Source organism: Medicago truncatula, chromosome 6 (assembly GCF_003473485.1).
Source record: "Medicago truncatula cultivar Jemalong A17 chromosome 6, MtrunA17r5.0-ANR, whole genome shotgun sequence".
NCBI classification, from domain to species: domain Eukaryota; kingdom Viridiplantae; phylum Streptophyta; class Magnoliopsida; order Fabales; family Fabaceae; genus Medicago; species Medicago truncatula.
In genome coordinates, this window is record NC_053047.1 from 32,701,271 (window position 1) to 32,719,248 (window position 17,978).

General features: G+C 32.5%; 1 protein-coding gene across 1 annotated transcript; it reads left to right on the forward strand.

The window, feature by feature from the left end:
* Window positions 1–4,862: 4,862 nt before the first annotated feature.
* LOC25496619 (protein DETOXIFICATION 16) lies at window positions 4,863–8,647 on the forward strand. The gene is made up of 8 exons (XM_013597183.3): window positions 4,863–5,274; window positions 6,077–6,627; window positions 6,793–6,879; window positions 6,978–7,034; window positions 7,208–7,446; window positions 7,893–8,011; window positions 8,095–8,181; window positions 8,288–8,647. Exons 1-8 carry the CDS (start codon window positions 5,026–5,028, stop codon window positions 8,345–8,347), a joined length of 1,449 nt encoding a protein of 482 aa, XP_013452637.1. The 5' UTR covers window positions 4,863–5,025; the 3' UTR covers window positions 8,348–8,647.
* The last annotated feature ends 9,331 nt before the right edge of the window (window positions 8,648–17,978 follow it).

Genomic DNA, 17,978 nt, shown 5'->3' on the forward strand with positions numbered 1-17,978 from the left:
TTTTGGGTTTGTCCATGTCATTCTTGTAATTTAAAAGGATTTTTTGTTTTTATATTCGAATTTTTATCGTTATAAATATACTACATTTTTGTTTTAATTTTTTTAAAATTTTCCTTTAATTTTTTATCTCTATAAAATTTTCAATCACTATTTTTTATCCATATTTTTAAGTTCATTATTTTATTTTTTAACGAAATTGTGCAAAAATGTGTAGAATATTGTAAAAATTCATCCAAAAAAAATAATAAATTAACAAAATATAAATTTTTAACCGCAAAAAAAAAATATAAAAATAAAGATTTATTCATGTTTTGTTAAAAAAATTCTATTTTTTTAGAGATTCTTATAATATTATGATTTTTTCTGCAAAATTTTATTCAAAAATATGAATTCTACATATGAGTTTACTTTAAAGGAGGGACCAAAAGTGAAGGTGGAAAACTTTTGGGAGACCAAAAGTTGAAGAAATTTTTTAGAGACACTAAAATGAAAAGTTGGCATACTTATAGGAACAAAAAACATATTTAACCATCTTCTTATAAAAGATATTTTTTTAAGGATTTATTAAAGGTTCTTAAAAATCTCTAAAGACACTCGTTAATATTTCAGTATTTTTAGACTTTCTTGACATTAGATTGCACTCGTTATAATTTGTGGAATAATGACAGATGTATTGTAGATTACTTGCATACAGCTTTACCCCTTACAATTTCCCGCGACCATCAAAAGTTTAAATGGCGAGTATTCAACGCGTAGTGGTTATCATTGACTTCTCTCTCAACGAGAAATGGAATCCTCTCAAGAAACTTGGAATTGGATATGGAAATTACCTGTGGCAGCTAGCGTACAATTCTTTATTAGGCAAACTTGCCACTCTTCTATTCCAACCAAATCAGTTTTGCCACTCAGAGGCATCAATGTCTCTCCCACCTGCCCATTTTGCCTGAATGAAGATGAGACTATTCTTCATTGTCTCCTTTCTTGCTCGAGATCCGCAGTAGTTTGGCACAGATGTGGTTTCCCAAACTCTCTTTCTTTGTGCTCGGTGATAGACATGAATAATATAGTTAAGATCATGCACAAAATAGTAAGTGATATCGGGATTCTTGCAGCTTTGATTATGTGGAATATTTGGTGTACAAGAAACAAATTAGTTTTTGATAATATCCAACCAAACATGCATTCGACAGTCGTAACTATTTTTTCCCAGCATCATCTTGCTCACCAGGCTTTTGGTACTAACTCCCTGGAGACTCAAACTCATACTCCAAGGATGGTGAGTTGGCGGCATGGGGACGAGGACACCATGGTTCTCAATGTTGATGGAAGCGCGTTGACAAATCCAGGAAAGGCAGGTTATTGTGGTCTCGTAAGCACGATGGAAGTTTTCAACTTGGTTTCTTTGGTAGTGTAGGGATCTCAAATATCCTACATCTTCTATGATGGGAGCTATGGATTGGTCTCGTAAGCGCGTTGATGGTCTGAACTCATTCAGATGTATCTTGCTATGGATTGGTCTATTTCGATTCATGATATCCTTCGAGAGGGGAGTTCTGTGCTGACATTCTTGCTAAGATGGGAGCTAACAGTTCAGACCATCTTATTACTTTCAATGAACCTCTTCATTGTTTAGCATCAGCTTTACTAGGCGATGCCTTAGGCGTGTCCTTTTCAAGGACTTAATTTATTTCCGTCTTTTTTTTTTTTTTTCTTCTTTTTCTCATGTAACCAAAAAAAAGATTGCACAAAAAAGATAATGTGGCCATGGTAGACTAAAGAATGTGTTTGGTCTAGCTTATTTCTGGTTTAAAAACTAATTTAACCATAAAGTTAAACCATTTAAAGACTCGTTATTTTAAGTGGTATATTTCGAAAGAAAACGTATCTAAAAAGTTGGTTAAGAGTTTATGGTTAGGGATACATTTTTTCCATAAAAAATGAGCTTATAATTTAGGGCAGAAGTATCTTGTGCGATTACATGTATGAATTTTGGTAACAATCACCTTGTTGGAGTTTATGGAACATAAAACTCAAGAAGGAAGTGGAATATAGCCAAGGAACTAAAGATTGGAGAGTTGGAAAACACTTGGAATAACATCAAAGTTCATCAATTTGAATGTGGGTTTCATTTCTTAGGCTTAAATTTAATTAGTTTGTGTTGAATTTTTAGTATAAGAGTGATAAGTATTATGTTTATGTATGAGAAGATTAGGTTTCCATGCAATTCTCGTGAGAAGTTAGTTACTTTTTGATTTAGAGGATTTTAGGACTCTATTAAAATGAATGGTTAGATAGCCAAGCAAGATTCATTGCCTGTTTATTCATGCCATTAAGCATCCTAAGTCAGTGCCTTGGATTGTAAGGAACAGATGGAGCAACTGCATATCACATATTAGATCAATGAACTTTTTTGCTACTCACATATACAGAGAAGGAAATACTTGTGTGCTTATAAGTTAGCCAATATAGGTTTAACTTTGAATACTTTTGTTTATTATAATTTATAACCTTGTTCCTCTTGAGTTAAGGCAAGATTCTGTTAGGAACAGGCTAGGTTTGCCTTCTTTTAGATTCTCTTATTTCTGAGAAGGTTTTTTTTTTTTTTTTTTAATTATGCCACACTATGCAATTTCATACATATAATAAAAAGAACCAAATTAAGTTGTTTGTTTAACCATACTAATTCTTAAATGTTATGATTTATATTACTTCGTGTTCATATAAATTGGGTTTATGTTTCCTTAATGTTGAAATGAATGGAAGAGATCAAGGCTATTCTTAAGAAGTAGAAACTATCTAAGGTTTAGTAGGAATCCACTGGAGACAAGTAGGTCTCATCCTAATCTTTTTATTTTTTTCAGATGAACATGTAAAGGTTTCTTTGGACTCAAGCTTTGGCTCTTAAAAGTGGATTCCAAGATTAATTTTAATGATCTTGCTTATGTCTACATGTCCTTAAAGATATTTTTTTTTTATTCTTTCTAATAGTTGGAGTCTGAATCAATTATAGCCACAGTGTATTTTGTTTTGGGAATATCAGTCGGCTAATTTTACAATTCATTCAATTCTATTACATTAAAGGTTGAATAAGTAAATGGTTCCTCTAAATATACCAATATTTGATTTTAGTCTCCCTAAAATATTATTTATGCTTTTGGTCCCTCTAAAATTTTCCAACTATGAAATTAGTCCCTAATTTTTAGTAAACTCAAGTAAAAACATCATATTTTTTAATGAAATTTTTTCAAAAATGGGTACGACAATCTCTCCTAAAAGAAAATTATAATTTTTTAACAAAACATGGATTAAATATAATTTTTTCATGTTTTTGGTGCTAAAAAATTCATATTAAATATATGTTTTGTTAAAAAATTCTTTTTTTTTTTTTTTAAATATTGTCATAATTTGCTACCCATTTATGTATTTTAATTTGCTACCCATTTTTAAAAAATTTAATTAAAAAATATGATGGTTAGACATCAGTTTACTAAAAATTAGAGACTAATTTTATAGTTGGAAAATTTTGGAGGGACTAAAAATTTAAAGAATATTTTAGGGGAACTAAAATCAAATATTGATATATTTAGGGGCCATTTACTTATTTCTCCCTTACATTAAAGTTAAAATGTCATCATCATTCTTATATTATAAACACAAACCTTGGATGTCAATTTTGATGACAACTATAGGTTAAAAATTAAAGTATGAAAAAGTGAACAATATAATGGATAGAGAATTCTCCTCAAAAAAAAAAAAAAATGGATAGAGAAGGGAAATGATTCAATTATCATAGTAAATTTGTAGTTTTCCTTCCTCAAAATTTGCAACTGTGCTCTTTGGATTGCATATCTACACAACAGACATGTTTAAACAGTCCACACCTACTTTGTCACATGGAGGCTCATGAAGGGCCAATATTACATTGGATCATATATTAAAAAATTCACTTATTATTTTTTTGACCGTAAAAATTCACTTACTATAATTTATTTTTTTTGGTGAAGACACTTACTATAATTTGATCCGTACAATTGTTTACTATTTGACAAGTAGTTTATTGAAAAAAATAAAAATGACAAGTAGTTGGGTTGATCATTGGTTTTTGTGTGGTATAATTAAAAATACATGCTTAATTATATCGAACACGTGTGATCTTTGTGGTATCAATTTGAGTCTATGGTATCAATTAAATTATGTAAGTTGCATGAGATTTGAGATACTTAAGTGGTTATAGATTCTAATTTTTTTACTCTTACGTATGAAGAAAGTCTGATTGAAAGGAGAGAATCTACGTTGCGTGTCTAACTGATTTCTCGATGTATATTAATTATTATAAAATAACCGTAGAAACAACAGTATATTCATTCTATTTTCATATGTTCTTTAAAAATTTGTATTAACGAAATTTCAAAATTATGAAAATTTATGTTAACTAAACTTTAAAACTATTACTAAAAATATATTTAAATATGTAAATTTAACAAAGAGAGAGACAGTTGTATGTAGAACCAAACATTCATCGTGATTTTATTCCCATAGAAAGGAGAAAACACAAATCATGAATTGCAATCCATTTTTGAAAACATTCATTGTGATTTTATTCCCAATCCATTTTTAATTCTGGATACCCCAAAACAGCAAAAAAAACAGTAAAACACCTTTTCCCCGCTATATATATTTTTCCTCTTTTCTTATGCTTCTTAACTCTTCCATATTTTTTTTAATCAAAACCAAACTATGAAGCACGGACACTTCTCAGATTAGGCTGACATAACACAGACGTATATAATCACATAAAATTATGTAATTTTCTAAAATTATTAGTAGTGTCAGTGTACATGTCGTATTTGATGTCTTTGTCCGTCCGTGCTTTTTTAACCAAACAATGTCGGAGATTTCATTTGTGACAAGGTTTTAATAGTCACAACTCACAAACGATTCACTTTCTCTTTCTTCCCACTAATAATAGAAGAGAGAAGAAACAGTGTGAGAGAGAGAGGAGAAAACTAAACCCTAAACCAAAACATGTCTCTTCATTCTCCATTGATTGTTGAAGAAACAAAACAGAAAAACAAGAAAGAAGAAGAAAGAAGAGAATTGGTTGAAGAAGTGAAGAAACAGTTATGGCTATCAGGGCCATTGATATCAGTTGCATTTTTAAATTTTGGTATCAATCTTATTTCAGTTATGTTTGTTGGTCATCTTGGTGAGTTACCTCTCTCTGGTGCTTCCATGGCTACTTCTTTTGCTGCTGTCACTGGTTTCACTTTATTGGTTAGTTTTCTTCTGCTTCCTATCAAACTTTTTCTCTTCATCATTATTGTTAATTGGATTTTTTTTTTTTTTTTTGTAGTTGTATGATTAAGTATTATTAATGTATGTTATATATATATATATATATAGTGGAAGAATAGAGATAACAAAAATAGGGGAACGACAAAGAGACAGTGATTTTAATAATGCGAATAACATAACTTATGGACTGATCTTTCTACAAAGTTCCGAACAAGTCACTTAGTTGTAAGACCACTTTTCAACCTTGTGGTACTCGGTTCGAGACTGAACATTTGGAAATTTTCAACCAAGTTTATTAACTGCTGTCAAATCACTGTCTTTTGTGTGGTTGCATTGTGATTTTTTTCCTGCAGAAAATCACCCAGAAACTCAGCATCATCTCCAGATCACAAACACATTATAATATAGTTAGTTTAGTTAGTTACAACCGGTAACTTGATGTACAAGTTAGCCAATTATCTTTTCATTCCTATATAAAGGATTAATGTTATTAACTTGATGTTAAATCAATTCATTCAATAGATTCAGTTACATTGATTCTTCTCTAACCTCTGAGTCCTAAGACTAAACCTATTTACAAGAGGATTACATTCCTCAAACTTAAATTTATGACCAGATAATGAATAACTATCTTTTGATTGTTAGCTAATTTGTTTTTACTTAAATTAATAGTCAAGTTTAAATAGGATACTATGTTGTAGGTCTTTCTGCCACGATTCACTGAGATTCAGCTCAGGTCGCTTCGTCCAAAATTAATGTGGTTTATTTTATTTTTTTATAGCAAGGAATGGCCAGTGCCTTGGACACATTATGTGGACAATCATACGGCGCAAAACAATACCGCATGTTAGGCGTACACATGCAGAGAGCAATGTTCATTCTTATGATCGTTGCGATTCCCCTCGCGGTTATTTGGGCAAACACAAAATCTATTCTTATTTTACTTGGCCAAGATCCTGAAATATCTATAGAAGCTGGCAACTATGCTAGGTTAATGGTTCCATCCCTTTTTGCGTATGGTCTTCTACAATGCCTCAACAGATTCTTACAGGCTCAAAATATTGTATTTCCAATGATGTTAAGCTCTGTGGTGACAACTTTATTTCATCTTCCTGTTTGTTGGTTTATGGTATACAAGTCAGGATTAGGTAGCGGAGGGGCCGCCATAGCAAATTCTATATCCTATTGGCTCAATGTTACCATACTCATACTCTATGTCAAGTTTTCTCCTTTATGTAAAAAAACATGGAATGGCTTTTCAAAGGAAGCACTTGCATTGACAAATATCCCAATTTTTATGAAGCTTGCCATTCCTTCGGCTATAATGGTTTGGTAATCATCTTCTCGAATACTTAAGTACTGTATAATAAACAAAATATAATGATAAAAAAAATTATTTACTATTTAGTTACTTTTCTAAACATTATTCTAGTTTCATTTCTTTTTAGAGATTCTAATGTTGTTTTCATTTTTTATTTTCGGGAACATGGCAAGCAGCTTGGAATTGTGGTCATTTGAATTGATGGTTCTTCTTTCCGGTCTTCTTCCAAATCCAAAGTTGGAAACATCAGTGCTTTCTATTTGGTTTGTTTCATATTCAAGATCCTTTTCGATATTATTTTGACGTTGTCGTTGTTGTTATGATTTTCAATATTCTTTTGTTGGTGACTTGGTTTTGTCAGTATGAATACAGCAGGAGCTATTTGGATGATCCCCCTTGGACTTAGTGGAGCTACAAGGTTAGTATTTCCCAATTCTTATTCAGTTTTGTATTCAATCGCAGCATCGTTCTTTTACTTAGGCCAAATCTCTCAATAGTTTTGCTCTCTTTCTTATTTGCATGTTAAACAAAATCTATTGCTTTAGTTTGTGTGTGTATGTAGTTTGACTAGGGCTTGAATGATTCTTGCAGTATTCGTGTCTCAAATGAACTCGGGGCTGGTCATCCACGGGCTGTACGTTTGGCAGTGAATGTCGTTGTAGTGATTGCCATTATTGAGGGCATCTTAGTTGGAGCTGTGATTATACTAATTCGCAATATATTGGGATACGCTTATAGCAATGAAGAAGAAGTTGTCAAATATGTAGCAACTATGTTGCCTATTATTGCAGTATCCAACTTTCTGGATGGACTTCAATGTGTTCTTTCAGGTTTCTCTTATTCCAAATAACGTTTAATTTATTGTCTTCATAGTGGCCGATTAAAAAACAATGATAGAGACATATGGGAGTTTCTAGTATATATCATAAAAAAGATGAAGTAGTAAGTAAGCAAATAATTTGAAGTATAATTTTGTAATTACACATTGGATATGATCACAGTTACTGATAAGTGGGTAGGTCGCTCAATCGAAGTGAAACTTAAGCTTGATTAATAGAAAAATGTGATGTTCAAGGGTAATCTTGTAAACCAAACCTTAGTATTTGAATACAAGTTGTATTCTATAAACCCTAAGCTTGATTATTAGAAAGGTATTGCAGCCACCATGATAAAAAAAATCGTGTGTTATCTATTGGCGTTGTTTTCGTATCTTTTACTTCTAATCCAGTTTCTTGTTCTAACAATGCAAGTGATATCCTTGTTAACTACGATCCAGGCACTGTTAGAGGAGTTGGTAGGCAAAATATTGGCGCATATGTCAATCTCGGGTCTTACTATTTGGTAGGGACTCCAGCAGCCGTTGTATTAGCTTTCGTATTGCATATTGGTGGGAAGGTAAATAAATGTTGTCCGGTTTTTAAAAAAATTGCTAACTTATGATTTGGTTCAACATGCTAATAATAATATTTCTAATGTAGGGACTATATCTGGGGTTCATATGTGCACTCATTGTTCAAGTATTTTCTCTAACAATCATTACAGTACGCACTGATTGGGAGAAAGAGGTGAAGGATTTCTTCATGTTTTCTAAAGATTCTCTTTCATCCTTTTGATTTATATTCATGTTTTTGATATTGATATGCCTTTATTTTTTCTGATTTTTTTTTTCAGGCAAAGAAGGCTACCGATAGAGTTTATGATTCAATAACAACAGAGAGCTTAGTCTCATGAAGAATGAGATTTTTTGTTTAGTTTTCTTACGTACTAGGATTTGAACGATCACATTGTTTACCTTTCCCTTACGTACTTGTATCATGAGAAATATAAGATGCGTTGGAACCTGGAATCGTCCAAACTAATTGGCCATGCTAATCGGTTATGCTTCCTATTCTGTATATTGCAACAACACCATTTATTGTGAAGGCCACATTTGTACCCTCTACACTTCGTTTTAATTCTCATCTCTGTGCTTTTTATGGCTGCACAATCACAATTGGAGGCCTCACATATAAATTAGACAACAGGATCCCACATGCTTTGATGCACTGGTATAGAAGATTTTCAAGTTATAGAAGAACATCCACGCAATGATGGCACATGTCAATGATGCTATATTGTTCCACATTTGAACATGCTATACTGTTTTATTGAACCAGCTGCAATATCGGTATGCTTCCACTGTGCAAGAACATAATGTTCTTGCATCGATAAAAAAAATTCTACATTAAATTTGAGCATGCTATATTGTTTTATTGATCCATATGCAATATTGCTTTTGTTCTATGCTTCAAGAACATTGTTGTTCCTTCGACAAAAATAATAATAATTGGTCGTCTAATTCTCCTCAGGAAGATTCATGTAGTCCTATCACTATAAGGTGCTTCTCTAAGTAAGTTTTTGAGGTGGAATGGAAAAATATTATGATTTCTCGGCTTCATTCTTAAAAGTTAAGTCCAAATATTATGTTGATTCAGTTTCCAAATTTTTAGTTATTTTTTCCACATTGTGAGAGTCTAGCCATGTGAGAGTTTATTAAATTTACCTTGTATTAATTCTATTTCACTCAACACAAATTATTTCAATTTTGGCATAAATTATTTAATCTTCATTTCTAACAAGAAAGAGCAAATTTAGAACAAGAAAGAGCACAGTAACCAACATCAAGATGTTTTCAAAGCTGATATTGCATTGCCTAAAAATGTGACTATATTTAAGTCTTGCTAACAAATCAAATAAACAACAAGTTTCCTTACTCCATTTCATTCATTCAACCCAAAAAGAAAATGTCATTTTCAAAGTTAATTTAGATATGTTGCCGTCTCTAACTTTCACTCAAAAACCTAATTTCATTGGTTTATTCCCCTCTTCAGTAAGGCTCTACTCACAACTACATCACCACCAAGATGAAGAAAACAATCTCATTTCATCATTCAGCAGCTTGCTTCATCACAAGAATCCTACCCCACCCATCTTCCAATTTAACAAGATTTTATCTTCCCTTGTCAAAGCTAAGCATCTCCCCACTGTTTCTTCTCTCCATTAACAAATGGAATTAAATGGAATTGAACAGGGCCGTCCCTGAGAATTCGGAGGCTCAGCTCAGGGAATGAAAAGAGGTTAGTGATAAAATCAAAACGTTTTTTTTTTTTTTTAAAGAGTGATGTTCTATTTATATTTTTTAAAAGATAAATACAAGGTGCCGTATATATGTGGTACACTCAGAGGTGAAAATGACTACCGTATACATGAGGAACCCCCACCTAACACCAAAATCAATCATGAGGAACCCCCACTCTTGAGGCCCATCCTTGGGGGAGGCCCAGCTTGTTTGAGCTGTTTGCACCCCCTCAGGGACGCCCCTGGAATTGAATCAGATTTATTCACTTTCAATATCCTCATCAATTGCTTTTCTCAATTGGGACAAAACTCTCTTTCTTTTTCTATATTGGCCAAGATTCTCAAAAAGGGTTATCACCCAACTGCCATAACATTCACTACACTCATCAAGCGTCTGTGTCTCAAAGGTCAGATCCATCAAGCATTGCACTTTCATAATAAGGTGGTAGCATTGGGTTTTCATTTGGACCAAGTTAGCTATGGGACCTTGATTAATGGGTTGTGTAAAGTTGGTGCAACAAGAGCTGCGCAGGAATTGTTGAGACGGGTCAATGGGAAATTGGTTCAACCTAATGTGGTAATGTACACCACAATTATTGATAGTTTATGCAAATATAAACTTGTTAATGATGCATTTGATTTATATTCTGAAATGGCTGCTAAGAGAATTTGCCCTGATGTTGTCACTTATAGTGCTTTAATTAGTGGTGTTTGCATTGTTGGTAAATTGAATGATGCAATTTGGTTGTTCAATAAAATGACAGCAGACAACATCAACCCAAATATTATTTGTATACCTTTAATATATTGGTAATATCAGTTCAAAATATCAATGTAGAAATCAGTGAGGTTCAACCTGAGGGGAAGTTGAAGAATTAGAATGTAATAGTTAGCGTTGTCTTGGAAATATCAGTTGTGTTAGGATTTTACAAGTTGTACTACACTTGCTATAGCCAATTTCTTATTCTCAATAGCTAATATATAGAACAGATTATAAAAAAGGCCTAAAAGGATGACTCATAATAGTTAAAGGAAAGAGTTAGTTAGAGAAGAGCGACGTAAATAAAAAATTTTGTTTTTAGTTTTTGGAGTTGGAGTCTCATCGTCTTTGGTGTCGGTGCTGTTGTTCTGACATTTTCAATTTAATTTCTATACTATAATTTTAATATTTCCATTAATACAATGGTGGATGCACAATAACACTTCCAAAAGACTTGATCCCTTAAATGGACTACATGTTTAGATGCACATCATTTTGATTCACGGAGGTGATATGATAAGAATTGAAGCTTGAATTATGTTTCTACTGCATAATTGGTTTTCCGAATCTTTTTAATTTTTAACAGATCTGAAATTGATGTCTTAAAAGAGCGTATGTAGTGAATATAGATTAGTACAGTTAGTCACTACCTGAGTATTTAATTTGAATTAATTCAACAAGTAGGATTCATCAAATCGGGATGAAATTGATGTGCTTTTATTTACTGCATTCGCTTGGGTTCGCTGAGGTTTTGGACTTTCATACCCAAATTAGGCTAAATATAGGTTAACTATTGATTCTTTAAATGTAAGCTTATGTTATATTCTATATTGCTACATTCATGGTAAGGCATGGAACCTTTATTGAGTAAAGGAAACTAAAATTGAACTGCAATTTTGTGCAACTTCTATGTCCTAAACCTCCTAAAGTAGTGATCTTGACTTTGGTATCTAAGCTCATTGCCCCTGTTATATCTGTGAGACTAACAAACAAGATGGTGACAAAGGCATGTAGTTTTCTCTATAATTATTTCTAATGGGTTTATGTAATTTTTTTTAATACTTTACTTCCATATAATAAATAGTTTAACATGATACTTCCAATTTGACAATGTTATTAATCTCACCACTCAATTAAGCATTAAAAAGTAGTCTAGTTTTTTATGTCCAGTCCCTTCATGTTGTAGATATGCATGTACTTAAGATAAATCTTGAGCATGTATAGTTTTTTTTTTTTTTTTTTGGAGGGTTGAGCATGTATAGTTATTAAGTACCAAGACTTTGCAAGAGATTATGAATAACGTAATACTTGTTCATATATTCTTCTTTAAGAAATCTTTAAGAATTAATTCTAAATACAAAAACAATTCTAATCAGAAACTTTCAAACATACAAACATTAATTTCAAGTCTTTATTCATTTTGGATTTTCAAAAGTGAATCTAAAAATGCACCGGTCATTTGAACTATAAGTTAGTATACATAGATTCTAACATTTACAAATTACAAAACGCCAATTTTAAAGAGCAAATTTGATAAAAAAATATATATAAAATATTTCAGGAGAAGAGCAAATTTCATAGTTAATTAACAATCCACGTTTTTTTTTTGTGCAACGATCCACGTTATTTTGTTAAAAAATTCATGTTATATATTTATCAAAATTAAAAGTTTGTCTACCAAGTAGAGAATCAATCAAGGTGGAATGAGAGTGATCGTATTTTTACAAGTGGTTAGAATCTTGAACTTTATCAAGCATGATGTCACTGAAAATTTGGTGATGTTATGCAAAATTGTAGAGGTTTATTTTCTTGTGGTGAAACAAATTGTTATCAAACTGAAAAATTTCAAGAAACAAGAAAATTCATTAATAATAAACAAGCAAACAATTAAGGTTACTAAAAAAAATAGAATCAAACTCAGAACTGACATTTGACAAAGATAAGTTATTGAAAAAAATAAGAATTGATGTGGACTATGATTTTTTTTCTTTCTTTTTTTTTTTTCCATCTTTTCACATTTTTTTTTCTCTTGTCTTTTTTTTTTACTGAATAGACCTGCAAAATAAACAAAATTAGAAAGAAAACAAAAAAAAGAGGATCGGTTGCCTCCCTCCAAGCGCTTTCTTTTACGTCATTGAGCTTGACGCTTCAACCACTATTAGGGTGGAAAAAATGACACAAAATATATCATCCTTCTTCTTCCTCTTGTGTTGTAGATAATGTCACCACGGATTGTTGATTTGCCTTCCAACTAATAGTCGTGCCATAAAGAGTAAACACAAAACTCGATAAGGATTTTCTTGTGTCCACATTACCCGCATAGTCCGCATCTACATACCCCTCCAAAACGTCTTCCTCTTGAGCTGCTCTTGTGTACTTCAAACCTCCCTTCAAAGACCCATTCAAATACCTCAATACCCACTTCAAAGCTTGCCAATGCACAATACCTGTATTTGCCATAAATCGACTCACAATGCTAATCGGATAAGCTAAGTCCGGTCTACTACAAACCATTCCATACATGATGCTTCCAACCCCACTTGCATAGGGAGTACTTTCCATCTCTTGCTTCTCACCCTCGGATTGAGGACATTGTTTTATGGACAACTTTGTGTGGTGCTCCAAGGGAGTGCACACAGTTTTAAAGTTTGACATTCTAAAACACTCCACCACCTTTTTCAAATAACTAAGTTGAGATAAGAAAAGTTCACCTTTGTCACGATTCCTAAAGATATCAATTCCAAGGACTCTCTTTGCCGGACCAAGATCCTTCATCTCAAATTCACCATTTAATTTTTCTTTGAGCTTCACAATCTCATCCTTGCTAGAGCTTGCCATCAAGATATCATACACATATAAAAGAAGGTAGAGAATGACTTTCTCACCCTTCTTCAACATGTACATACAAGAATCATAGCCGCTTCTCACAAAACCGGTCTTCAAAAGAAATTCATCAAACCGACGATGCCTAGGGCTTTGCTTCAATCCATACAAAGATTTCTTCAAACTTATATAGCAGTCTCCAGCAGTCAAAATTGTGTCACGATTGGCCATATCGTGACACGGTTGGATCGTATGACCCACAGTACGACCAATCTTATCCTGAAAACGTGCCCAGCAAGTTGAAAATCGTGTCACGTTTTTCCAAATCGTGGCACGATTAAAGTTCCAAAAGACAAGCTCTCGACATTGCCTAAATCGTGACACACTTATGAAATCGTGTCACGATTTCTCTGTTTTTCCAAACCACAAAATTTGAAGCCAATTTTCAACATTTATATCATTTTTCCCAATTTATAGGACACTTAAAACAAATAATACAAAACAAAAATGTTATAAATTAACTAGTGACATTCTAAATATCTGTCCATATTTCAAATATTATTATACTACTATATATATTTGAGTTTAATTGTGGTGCACCGACAGTGTAAAGAATCTTTGCACAATCATTCAATAGTATTGCAGTATTCTGTAAAGAAGCCGTGCTAACATTCTATTAATGAGGCCGTGCTAACATTCTATTAATGGGGTTAAGGTAGTAACATTCTATTGTCAAAGTGGTTAATGTCATACAATTTTTTGGTTAATGAAGCAGTGGAATTGGTTAATAACACAACCTAATATTACTTCTTCATAACAAAAAAAAACACAACCTTATATTTGTGTTACAAAAATATCTTCTACTAAAATAAGTTGAAAAAATACCAAAAGTATTATTCTGTTTTTTAATCGGCAATAGGTAAACTCTGAAGATATTGCCAAGAAGTCACATGGAAGGAGGAAAAGATGTCTCGATGATATTACTGAGTGAGTGGTCCACACGGATATAGAAAAATGAGAAGAAGTGATGGTGGAAATAAGAGAGGTGATGAAATCACATCTTCGCTCCTCAAGAGCATCGAAGACTCGAAAATTGCCATTATTGTCTTCTCTAAATTAGACTATGCTTCTTCTTCATTTTGTTTAGGCGAACTTTCCCACATCATCCATTGCTTCAATAACAAGGGTGGCATGGTTATTCCTGTTTTCTATGGCACGGAACCTTCTCATGTGCGAAAACTAAATGACAGTTATGGTGAAGCTCTTGCTAAGCATGAAGACGGGTTTCAAAATAACAAGGAACACATGGACCGGTTGCTGAAATAGAAGACAGCTCTTAAAAAAGCCGCTGACTTATGTGGCCACCATGTCAAGCTTGGGTACTCATCTTCCCCCCACCGCCCAACCATCACACACACATGTGTTAAAGAGAAAAGATATATGTTTTCTATTTTATATTCATATTAAAAATATTAGGTCATTGTATGGTGAAACAAATTGCAATAATATATTTCTCATCATATACATATATAAACACATACACACACACAACTCATATATATGTGATTGTTATTCTGATGCACGTATTATAACATTTATGATTGGACAGAAATGAACATGAAGGCGATGTTATTGAAAAAATAGTTAGAGAGTATGCGAACAGTGTTGTTGCAAAATCTCATGACACCAGAATATAAAAATCTGCAACGAAAATGAAATCATGATGGGATGACGATGTTTCGATTAAATAAAAAAATTCAAAGAAACCAATTGCTTGTCTTTGTTAATGTGACTTGAGAATATGAAGCGGACTCCCCATTCTACATGCTGATTTAAAAAGAGATAAGTATCCAAGTTATATGGAAAGAACCGCATCAATAAAATAGAGGATCAAATTAAAGCATGAATGACCCGAAACTTCCTTTTTCATCGACGTTGAGGCATGAATGAACCGCAACCAGAAATGAACTTGAGGCATCCATAAAGACAGAAGAATAATATATGTGAGACATTGAGACAGTCCAATAGGACAGAATTTTGCAAATTCACATATACTAAAATGCCATGAAAGTTGCCATTTCTTCCTACTGTGCTCAACTTGTAATAACACTTCAATATCAAACCTTCCTAAAAAAAGCTTCAATATCAAATACCGAGGAAACGAGTCTAAATCAGCCCCAATACATGTCTGTGGAGAATTTCCTAAATGACGTCTTCCATGGCAAAAACAAGTTCAGCTCTGTTAAACTACTTCAAATGGCAAACCGGAGGTTGCAACCTGTGTGAACATTGTTATAATTGTTAGTCAATCAACAGATGATACGCCATCATGGATGTATCTCATGTACATCCTATAGAGCCAACATAAGAAAAAGTGGACTTAAAAAAATAGAAACAGTGATCAAGGAACTTGATCTACCCATTATACTCAATAAAATATTCGAAATCGAAAAGTTATAAATAAAATAAAATATTTTATTTGTTTAAATAAAATAATATTAAAAATCATTCAAAAATAATTCAGATATCAAAAATAATTTTATAGAAAAGCTACTCAAAACAAACTTTCATTTTAAAAATTATTTATTTATTTTTTATTCTCATTTACTAAAATCACTTGCAAACGGATGAGAAATTAGAAAAGCATTTGGTCTTGATTTATTTTTTTTTTTCAAAAGAATTTGGTCTTGATTTATGAAAAGTATCTGAAATGAACATGACTTAATTATAATCAATGTCGTATTTGGTCTTGAATATAAGTGGAAGTTAAATACATCCGATTTTTTGTCAAAAAAAAAAATGTATCCGATTTAAATTTGGACCAAATACATTTGATATTTGTCTATATTGAAGATCGAAGGAGTCTAAAAAAAATGGAGAGTTTTTTGTAAAAATCCTATAACTAGTAAAAGGGAAAAGTCGACATCTACATCAAATCAGACTCAACGATGATCAAATTAACACCATATGTAGTGTCTCCTGAAGATGCAATAGTACAAACTAAAGAATAGTAGTGTGTTAAAACAAAGAATATCTAATTAACTCAACTTTAAGATAAAATAAAACCAAAGAAACTAAGATCCTCCTCCATAAATGGGTAGAATCAAAGAATATCACTTCAGAAGTAGAACTCTATCTGCTTCTGATCAGTGTTTTCAGCTTAGGAGAAAAATTGAAGAAAAAGAAAACACAATTCAACCCCCCTCCCCCTTCTTGTGTTTTTCTCACCTTCAATCTAAAGGTCGGGAGATATGGTGATGATGGTGGTTAGATTTGACCGCGATTGTGGTGGTAGTGAGATTTGAGGTCGATGACGGCGAATATGGTGGTGGTTGGTGGCCGATGAGGAGAAGGAAGGAAGAGAGAGAGAGAGAGAGAGAGAGAGAGAGAGAGAGAGAGAGAGAGAGAGAGAGAGAGAGAGAGAGAGAGAGAGAGGTGAAATTGCTAAATTGCCCCTGCCACATCAGCAATGGCACAAAGTATGTACAACATAGAGTTGTCAACCTATCATTTTCCTAAGTTTATTTTAGGGTTAAAAAATGTGAAAAAGTTGTACATTCAGCTTTTTGAAAGTAAAGATCTTTTGAATTTATTCACGGAGACAAATTCAACAACATCTTAGATGCTACTATTTGTCTTTATATAATAGTAGAAAAATATGATCGAAATTTGTTACCGAAAGAATGCACATATTTTGGAGGAAATGAAGTATTATGTATTGAAAGTTATATGCCTTTTTAAAAAAATATTCAAAGTCCCTCGTCATAAATTATAAGTCGCTTTGGAAAAAATTGTCCTAAATTATATGTCATTTTACAATATCAATAAAACATTATTGTTACTTTTCTTATTATACCCTTAACTATTTACTACTCTCTCTTGGAACAAAATGTATTTAACATTATCACCTTTAAGTTTTGATGATAATAAGGTATTAAAAAAGTCAATTGGATATGTTAATATTTCTTCAAGTGTGCAAGACCATAGATAAGAAGTTAAATGTCTTTAATTCAAGTATAGGTTCTGGAAGAACAAATGAGAGCAATAAAATTTACAAAAAGGAAGCTTGTGTTGCAAGATAGAGTATGAAGACAAACAACGTCAGAAAACCATCAGAAGTTGACGTCATCAGAGAGTCTGAAGAACCATTAGAAGCTGGAGTTCATCAGAGTCTGAAGACTGTAAGCTGAAGTTAGTTAAATGTTCTTTTTCTGAATGCATATGATTGCTGATGGAATGGAAGCCTAGTGCAGCGGCTATTTCAAAATAATTAGAAGGCATTGGATGCTTATCCACTGAAGAGTGCAGGAAAAGGACATAGTACAATTGTACAGCCACTACCTCCACTACTCCACTCCTCATGTCTGCAATAGTACAAGACAACAGTTGTGACTACGCTGGTTGTTCTTTATACAAGGAATGGATTTGAAATTGGTGCTTCTTGGGACTATAACCAAATCAAGCAACAGATCATTGGTGATTATCAAGATTCAACAACGACTTTTTTTGATATGTTGGCAATCAACAACGTCTCTTTCAAACCTCAATATAAAGGAGTGAAGACTTGAAGATTGTAAGAGACTCACAACAATTTTATAAGTGCCAAAACTCTGCTGAAATTGTTTCACATCAAAGTTCACTTAGAATTTCTTAACAACTTTC

Bases quoted from the DNA above. Each gene is read 5' to 3' on its own strand.
- LOC25496619 (XM_013597183.3), top strand. From the start codon at position 5,026: ATGTCTCTTCATTCTCCATTGATTGTTGAAGAAACAAAACAGAAAAAC. The intron at 7,035-7,207 runs GTTAGTATTTCC...TGATTCTTGCAG, and splicing joins GGACTTAGTGGAGCTACAAG to TATTCGTGTCTCAAATGAAC. The intron at 8,182-8,287 runs GTGAAGGATTTC...TTTTTTTTTCAG, and splicing joins GCACTGATTGGGAGAAAGAG to GCAAAGAAGGCTACCGATAG.